This window comes from Abramis brama (assembly GCF_963993115.1).
Source record: "Abramis brama genome assembly, chromosome: 15".
Lineage (NCBI taxonomy): Eukaryota > Metazoa > Chordata > Actinopteri > Cypriniformes > Leuciscidae > Abramis > Abramis brama.
Genome location: NC_139977.1, coordinates 9,994,262 through 10,004,169, shown reverse-complemented (window position 1 = coordinate 10,004,169; position 9,908 = coordinate 9,994,262). Strand labels below are relative to the sequence as shown.

The 9,908-nt window shown below is 40.2% G+C and overlaps 1 protein-coding gene across 1 annotated transcript; it reads left to right on the top strand.

The window, feature by feature from the left end:
• Positions 1-1,030: 1,030 nt before the first annotated feature.
• On the top strand, positions 1,031-5,898 carry LOC311096977 (kelch-like protein 10; the record flags this gene model as incomplete). Its single annotated transcript, XM_084136451.1, has 8 exons — positions 1,031-1,173; positions 1,542-2,034; positions 2,432-2,851; positions 3,304-3,501; positions 3,715-3,864; positions 5,145-5,261; positions 5,553-5,644; positions 5,766-5,898. The coding sequence occupies 8 exons, from the start codon at positions 1,031-1,033 to the stop codon at positions 5,896-5,898; spliced, it is 1,746 nt and encodes a 581-aa protein (XP_083992577.1).
• Positions 5,899-9,908: the final 4,010 nt, after the last annotated feature.

The following is a 9,908-nucleotide window of genomic DNA, read 5'->3' as shown; positions in this document are numbered from 1 at the left end:
TTTAAACTAATGTTAACAAAGAATAACCATGGTAACAAATGTAGCTATTGCTCATTGTTAATGCATTAACTGACGTTACCTTATTGTAAAGTGTTACCTATTGTTCTTTATAATTCTTTATAATTCTTTATAACACTTGAATCAGTTTAAAACATTTGTTTACTTTATGCAGTTTGGATTTAAATATAATTTAGAGTTCTTTTTGTTTTAAGAAAAATATATAAAACCTGTTATCGTTTGAAAACGCCTATTTCAATATCGTGATAATACCATATAGCCTATATTAGGTCAAATTCCTCAAAGAAAAATAATAATAATAGGCTCATGGCTTAATGTCCGGGGAAAATGTGGGTCCCATGGCCAAACCAGTTGAGAACTGTTGGTACAGTATAAGGGACCATTTCAGATACAGCCGTAGTGTCTTAGTGACTGTTCAAAGTCTTGTTTGTTGAATATTTCCAGTTGTAAATATTGTAAATAAATAAATAATGATTTAACCACAGATTTAACCAATAAATGCAAGACACTGCACTCATGATGTGGCCTAATGCTGCGTGACCTTGAAATGGAATGGGAATATGACATCTGTGAAGAACAATCCTCTTCATACAGGCCTCTGGTAAACTTGTTTGGGGTCACAGTCACACCATGCAAGAAAAATATGTTCTACTGTCAAAAGCTCACTAGTGTGTATGTTGTGCAATCAAAAATGGATGATTGCATATTCAAATGACTAATTATCCCATGCTTTATTTTTTTTGTCACTGAGTTAATTTTTTTTAAATTAATTTTAATATCTTTGTTACTGTGAAGATGTTTCATTCAAAAGGAATCAATAAAACAAAACTATAATAATTGTGTGACCAAGACACAAACTGAAAAGATATATTCAAGCTCTACAACTATGATGTCACAAAGACATTCTATAGAACTCTCCTGAGCAAAAGTCCCCACAAAGACAAAATCCTGAGGTGACTTTAATCAGAGTTTGAGGTGAGAAGACTGAATACATTTACAGTCCTGAGAGAACATGGAGAACATAAGAGCAACAGCCTTTGACGTGTTTGATGAAGCACGTTTACTGGGCGAACACACTGACATGATCATCAAGTCAAATGACAGAGAATTTCAAGTGCACAAGATCATCATGTGTGGCTGCAGCTCCTACTTTAGGTGAGAAGAAGTATTTGAACTTAAATTGTGTGCAAATTACCTAGAAATTATTATAATTCTATACATAATTTCCACTGCCAACATTATACTGTTGAAACTGCCTAAGTCCAAATATATAAATGCATGAAAATGAATGAGTGTATTGCCAGAAAAATGAATGTAACTATGATATCTAGGGAAAAAAATTCTTGAATTTTGATTCTGGAAGTGGCTATGAATGAAGTTTTACCCAGCATTTCAAATTTAATATAGGAAACTAATCTGTTTCTCTAAGTAAATTTGGCTGAAATTAAAATGTAAATAACGAAAAGTTATTTTATATATGCTCATTATTAATGTCTGTATTTCTTTGTCAAATTTGTTCACAGGGCTCTTTTCTCCAACAACTGGAGCAGCCCAGCACAACATTTCTGTGAAATTCAAGGAATATCCAGAGACATCATGCCTCTTATTATCCAGTATGCGTACACAAGATCTGTGCTCATTACTCAAGAGAATGTGTTGGAGCTCTTGGTGGCGGCTGAAATGATCTTAGTCTCAGGTCTTGTAGATGCCTGCTGTCAGTTCCTGGAGTCACAGTTATGCCTAGAGAACTGCATTGGCATCTGCAAGTTTACAGAGGACTTTTACTCCTGCTCAAAGCTCCGCTGTAAAGCAAAGCACTACATCCTGCAGCACTTTGAGGAGGTTCTGCATGTATCTGAGGAGTTCCTGGAGCTCTCCCTGGAACAGCTTGAGGAGATCATTGATGAGGATGAGCTGAATGTCAAACAGGAGGAGGTGGTTTTTGAAGCCGTCCTCCACTGGATTAATCATGCACCAGAAAACAGGAGGCAACACATTGCCGTGCTTCTGCCAAAGGTAAAACAGAGATTTTTGTCTTGTTTTGTGATTGTCTTTTTTGTTTAAATGTGTCTAGAATTGACTTTATTTCAGTTTGAAATGAAATAAAAATGAAAATGAGAAACTTGCCTTGACAGCTATTTAAGATTAAGTTTTAAAATATTTTTATTTCAGTTAAAGTTCATTTTATTTTTATTTTAGGGTTTTAATTTTAATTAATCCTGGCATGGTGTAAGAAAATTAAACTTAATTCAAAGGGCGAACAAGTTTATTTTTCTTCCCCTTCTGACAGATTTTTTTTTCTTGTTTCAAGCATTAACATTGGAAATCCTTTTCCATTTTTGAACACCATATAACTTTATAGTAACAGTCTTGCAACAGTCTCTGAAAGTCTAAACTCTCCCTTGTGCTTCAGGTTCGATTGGGGTTGATAACATCAGCCTACTTCACCAATAATGTAAAGTGCAATGCACTAGTGATGGAGTATGAAGCCAGCATGCCTGTTATCATCAATGCAATGAAGACTTTGTTTGACCTCAACATGGATGAGCCCACCAACTCAGAACTCATGCATCAACTGACACGTCCACGTCTGCCCTCATCGATCCTATTGGCCATCGGAGGATGGAGCGGCGGCAATCCCACCAATGAGATTGAGGCATATGATGTGAAGGCAGACTGCTGGGTCAGTGTGACTCAAGAAGATGAGCATCCCAGAGCCTATCATGGTACAGCAGTCCTGGATGAGTTTGTCTACTGTATTGGTGGTTTTGACCATGTGCAGTATGTCAACAGCGTGAGGAAATTCAGTCTTATCACTCAGACTTGGCATGAGGTGAGTAATGCTCTATGTCAACATGTAACTTTAATTTAGCTTCCTTCACAAAACAGTATTGTGGTACAGTGATGGTATACCACCGGATTGTACTTTGTTATGGACCATAGTGCTGAATGATGTGCTGTAAAGAATACCACTGTATTACCATATTACATGTTTAAAAAGTGGTAAAACCATGATACACTTTTTTGTGTGTTCCAGCAATTGTTGTAGTTTTGTATAATATAATATAATATAATATAATATAATATAATATAATATAATATAATATAATATAATATAATATACCACCAGAGATACCATCATGATTGTGTCAAAAAATACCAAGAAGAAGAATACTAAGAAAAATAATAATAGTATTATTGTATTTATTTGCAACTGATAGGACAGAACCAATGAGATGGTGTATTAATGTGTGTTCGCACACTGATGTATTTGGTGTGTTGTAGGTGGCCCCCATGTATGAACGCCGCTGCTATATTAGTGTTGCTGTTCTGGACGGGCTCATTTATGCCATTGGTGGTTTTGATGGACAACAACGGCTTAAAACAGTAGAGCGCTACGATCCAAACACCAATCAGTGGACAATGATGGCACCCATGAATGAACAAAGGAGTGATGCCAGCGCCACCTCACTGCAGGGCAGGGTAAGAGCACTTACCCATGATTCCACACTCTTCTGCTGGAGACTCTTAATGCCTGTAAAGCATGAAGGAAATGTGAAATGGAGATATAGCATGGGAATAGTTTAAATGTGAAAAGGAATATCATAAAATTTACTGTGTTTTAATAACTGCTTTTCTGATCAATCTGTGATGATTGTGCACAAACATCATGCATGTTATTTTTGTGTTTGTCAGATTTATATCTGTGGTGGTTTTACTGGGATCGACTGTCTCTCCTCTGCTGAGAGCTTCAACCCTGAAACAAACCAGTGGACTCTCATCGCTCCCATGAGTAGCCGCCGCAGTGGTGTTGGTGTGATCGCTTATGCAGATCTAGTGTATGCTGTGAGTAACCCATTTAATCCCAAATTTTTCCCAGACACAAAAATATCCAAATCATGTGTCATTAGTATCCCTTTGAAACAATCAATCATAATTTTTAGAAATTTTCATGGAAAATTGTGTGAAAAAGTGTGTTTTATGATCGGTCACAATTGTGACCGGTGGGATACTGTGTTGTATCAACCATTGTACAGATTGAATATAGGTCTATTTGACCTGTGCAGTGTGTTTATGTGTGTTTTTGTGTGTGTGTGTCTGTGTGAGTTTGTTTTCATGACAACTGAGGACATTTTTATGATAACACACCTGCAAATGAGGACACTCGGGAAAATAGGTGATATATGAGGACATTTTGGGTGTCCTCATTTTTCAAATGGCTTTAAAAACATACTAAGCAGTGTTTTTTTTTTATGTAAAAATGCAGAATGTTTCCTGTGATGGGTAGGTTTAGGGATAGGGGCAGTGTAGGGGGATAGAATATACAGTTTGTACAGTATAAAAACCATTACGCCTATGGAATGTCCTCACAAATCACATAAACATGGCTGTGTGTGTGTGTGTGTTTTTTGTGTGTTTTTGTGTGTGTGTGTGTGTGTGTGTGTGTGTGTGGAGATCAGACATCAGAAGAGACGTGACCGTGTGTGTGTGTGTGTGTGTGTGTAAAATTAGGTAGAAAGTAAGGTAGAACAGTTAGCCTATGTGTATTAGTATGTAGATGCAATGGGTTATCCCACCGGTCACTATTGTTGCCGTTGACATGTTTGTGAGTTCTATGACCACATTAAACAAAGTTGAGTAATTGCAAATGCATATATCAATACTAGACACCTTAAACATGATGTGTACCAAAAATCTATGTCCTATCTTTATGTTAACATACTTTACCACCCTTTTCTTTGGGAGCTTTCTTGCTGCCATCCTCTTCTCTTGGCGCAAACAGGAAGTAAACAGCTCTGGTCATGTGACAATTTACAGTAAACATGCGACACTGCACATATTTCATTGAGACCCTTTATTATTTCAATATCTGCTGGAAATGCATTCATAGATCATTCAGTAACATTTTTATAGCCTTAGAAATGAAACATTGTTTTACGGTCACTATTGTGACTGGTGGGATTACACATATCAGTGTTATAGCTTTAATTGACTATGATAACCCTGACACAAATACAGAAATATGGAACAATCACAGTTTAAAGGTTGCACTTATGTAAATGCATGCATGGATGTACATATACAAATGCACAGAATACATAAATAAAAAGTGTATTTATTTAAAGGTTGGTGGTTTTGATGGTGCCAGTCGTTTGCGGTGTGGGGAGGCCTACAATCCGCTGACTAACATCTGGAGTGATGTTGCATCAATGTACAACCCACGCAGCAACTTTGGCATTGAGGTGAGATGTGGACAGTTAAAATCTGTATCTGGTGAAACTATGAAATAACATTACAATAATGATTTGATGATAATGAATATGGGGGAATATTATTATTTTTTTGGTTCCATATTGAGAATAATTGGAAAGTTGCACCCTAAAATTGTAGAAGGCTTCGATGATCAATGTGTGTCAAAACATTCTAACTATGTTTAAATTAAGTGTTGCATCTATAATAAGATTTATTAATGTAAAGTTAAAGACATTAGCTGTACATTATTTATTTTAATTTTTACCTTCCTCAAAATCCAGGTAGTTAATGGTCAGTTGTTTGCTGTCGGAGGCTTTGATGGATTCAGCACCATCTCTGATGTGGAGTGCTACGATGAGAAGACAGATGAATGGTAACTTCCACAAACACTAAATCTTACAGATCATTTTACACTGCATTAGATATAAATATAAGTCTATAAGTCTAATACATACTATATTTCATTGCATTCCTTGCATCTGTTTTCTATACAGGCTTGATGCAAATGAAATGGCCATTTCCCGCAGTGCTCTGAGCTGTTGTGTAGCATCAGGATTGCCTAACATGGCACAGTATGCTGCCCTACGAGACACCTTACAGACACAAGAAGAGCCTGACAGTGAATGATCTGCTTCTAGCAGATCTGACAGTATGACTACAAATGGAGAGTCATGTTTCCTGAATAAATGCATTCAAAAAAGAGGCTATATTCTAAATGTTATAACTTTCTCTCAGGTGTAGTGTTGTTCATTTAAAAAATGAAACCTTGCAAGGGATCTCTACAGCTCAACAAACCAACATATAATATTGAGAATTCTGTTTACTGAGTAAACTATTTATTGCTTTATTGAACTGTGTATGAATTACTGTAATTTACTGGCTTCTTTTATATGATTATACATTGTGTATGATTGATTTAACTCATAGATAGTCTTTGCTAAAGAAGCATTTATTATGTTATGTTTTTATTACTATAGGCATAATCTACACATGGAAATATAACTTTTGTGTTACGTTAAACAGTCAAGCTTACACAATCATTTTTGCAGTGTCATTATTGACTTCTGAAAATATTAATAATTATTATTACAGATACGCACACATGCACACAGTCTATATACATCTCAGTCTATACCATCACTAATTATTAAAGTATAAACAAACACTTAATATTAGCAAAATATTCAAGGCGTGAATTACAGATCTGCTGAAGCACCAAATCCATCATAATTAGCATATGGGTTATGATATTTCTACATCCATGTGACCCAATTTTTCATGCCAATTATATTAAATATCTACCTAAATGTATATGAAACATGAGTAGAAGGGTCCCATACTTGGCTGTTAAAGCCTGTTTAGCGCCATCTAGCGTTTGAGATATTACAGTGCATTGGCATTGTTATGGTTAAGACTGACGTCACTTCCTGTATTTTAAATATGGCGGAGAAACACATGAAAATGTCCTGTGCTGCGTCTCAATTCGCCTACTTGTACTACTTTTTACTACTAAAATAGCATCTTTACTGGTTGCTCTCTGTCGCTTAGTTGCATGCATCCTGTCACGTAAACTGACATGTCAATCATCTTGTCAAAGATAAAATCCTCCACATTTAATTTAATTTAATTCAATTTCCCACCATATCGGAGAGAAATGCAGTAGCATGTTGATCTGCAGTCGCGGGTCTTTCATGCGGAGACTCTCCTCATATTCATGCATAATGATGCCAAATGGCTAAATAACGGATCTTTATAAAAGTTTACGTTGTTGCAGATGAAATATAACACATCAACTTAAATGCTGATTATTAGTCACTCAAACCCCTTTATCCAAACCTCTCTACTTAACCGTCGGTCACGGACATCCGCCATATTTTGTAGTTTTCTGAACACTTTTTACTTGTGTTTGTAGTTCTGAACTGGATCCTCCTCCAAAGCAATGAATTATGGGCAATATTAGCTGTTATAGACCCTAACCCTAACCCTAACCCTAACCCTAACCTTAGCTGTGAGCATGGATCCACACTTCCAAAAATCCACCGGAAATAGCCCAGCTAACAGGGAACGTTCCCATAACTTTCACTAATGTTATGTAAAAGTTATGTAAATGTTAGAAAAAAACTTTCCTGAAATAATGTGTCTGGAACGTTCTTATAATGTTTATAGAGCTAAAATACATTCTCGTAACGTTGAGAGAAAAATGTTCTTAGAACAAAGTTTTTAGAACGTCCTTGTGATGTTATTTGTTCTTGACTGATGTTCTCATAATGTTGAGTGAAAACGTTATTAGAACAACGTTCATGGAACATCCTTGTGATGTTCAAATAATGTTGAGTGAAAACGTTCTTATAACAACGTTCATGGAACGTGCTTGTGATGTTATTTGTTCTTGACTGATGTTCTCATAATGTTGAGTGAAAACGTTCTTAGAACAAAGTTTTTTAGAACGTCCTTGTGATGTTATTTGTTCTTGACTGATGTTCTGATAATGTTGAGTGAAAACATTCTTAGAACAAAGTTTTTAGAATGTCCTTGTGATGTTCTCATAATGTTGAGTGAAAACGTTCTTAGAACAACGTTCATGGAACGTGCTTGTGATGTTTTTTGTACTTGACTGATATAGAGGAGAGAGGACAGATATTGTCAAGGCAAGAAGTTAAAGTTGAACATAAAGTGTCTGTTGCGGTATTCACATCAAGAGATGACAATTGTGTGGGTGAAGGAAGTGTCACATGCCTGTCCTGTCTTGTGCTGAACATGGGTGTTTTGTTATTTTGGGCCATGTGCTCGTGTCTATTGTCTAGCCCCTCCCATCTTGTTATCTGATTATTGGTTAATTTGTCCCACCTGTCTGTCTCGTTACCCTCCTTTGTTTGTTCCCCTATTTAGCCTCCTTGTGTTTGTAGTCTTGTGCTGGTTCGTTGTCCGAGTTTCCCCGTTCCTGGAGTTTTTGAGTTTTTGAGTTTTTGAGTTTTTGAGTTTTTGAGTTTTTGTACCTTGTCTGCATGTTACTAATAAATTTCCTCTGCATCTGTATCCTTGTCTCACGTTAACTGTTACGTGACAGAACGAACCAGCCTAAATGTGGATACAGCGGAGTGAGATTTTTCCTCAAGGAGAGGAGAAAGGATCCTCTATTTCTTTGCTGGAGTATTTCGCCAGGTGCGCTCAAAGGACTATGGAGGAGGAGAGGACCACGGCAGATGGCAGTCAGTGGAAAGGAAAGCCTTCACCACTGGTTCCGAAACGGAGGAGAGGGAAGAACCCCTCCGTGACAGTTCCGGTGGACCCAGTTCCGGTGGACCCGGGTTTGGTGGTCCCAGTTCCGGTTGTCCCAGTTCCGGTGACCCCGAAACGGAGGAGGAGAAGGAAGACTTCCTCCATGCCTGTTCCGGTGGTCCCGAGTCCAGTGGTCCCAGTTCCGGTGGTCCCAGTTCTGGTGATCCCGAGTCCGGTGGTCCCAGTTCCGGTGGTCCCGAGTCCGGTGGTCCCAGTTCCGGTGGTCCCAGAACTCCCTATCATCAGTCCTGCCATGGCCAGGAGGGCCGTGCATCTCTTCTATGCAGTAACGGTATTGCATGCGTGGAGGAGACACAGTGGGTCTGCCGAGCCTGTGTCTTCGGACAAGATGGCCGCCGCCGAACCTGTTCAGATCACGTCTGCCCAGCAAGAGATTGTTCATGTCGCGTCTGCCCAGCCAGAGACTGTTCACGTCGCGTCTGCCCAGCCAGAGACTGTTCACGTCGCGTCTGCCCAGCCAGAGACTGTTCACGTCGCGTCTGCCCAGCCAGAGACTGTTCACGTCGCGTCTGCCCAGCCAGAGACTGTTCACGTCGCGTCTGCCCAGCCAGAGACTGTTCACGTCACGTCTGCCCAGCCAGAGACTGTTCACGTCGCGTCTGCCCAGCCAGAGACTGTTCACGTCACTGCCCAGCCAGAGACTGTTCACGTCGCGTCTGCCCAGCCAGAGACTGTTCACGTCGCGTCTGCCCAGCCAGAGACTGTTCACGTCGCGTCTGCCCAGCCAGAGACTGTTCACGTCACGTCTGCCCAGCCAGAGACTGTTCACGTCACGTCTGCCCAGCCAGAGACTGTTCACGTCACGTCTGCCCAGCCAGAGACTGTTCAATCCATGGATGCGCCGCCTGAGCCCTCAGTGACCGCGACACCGGCCATTATGGCCACAGCCATGTGGTGTGTGTGGGCTGCGCACACACTTGAGCCGGTGGTGTCTGTTCCTGAGCCGGTGGTGTCTGTTCCTGAGCCGGTGGTGTCTGTTCCTGAGCCGGTGGTGTCTGTTCCTGAGCCGGTGGTGTCTGTTCCTGAGCCGGTGGTGTCTGTTCCTGAGCCGGTGTCTGTTCCCTGGCCGCCCGAGGGGTCGTCTCCGCCCCGGCCGCCCGATGGACTGTCGTCTCCGCCCCGGCCGCCAGATGGACTGTCTGCTCCGCCCCGGCCGCCAGATGGACTGTCTGCTCCGCCCTGGACTCTCGAACTTTGTGTGCCTCCCTGGCCTTCTGAACTGTCCATTCCCCTTGTCCCGCCCTGGTCTGTCCCTCCCGTCCCGCCCTGGTCTTATGGAGCGTCTGGTAGCCGCTCCGTAGGGAGGGGGTAATGTCACATGCCTGTCCTGTCTTGTG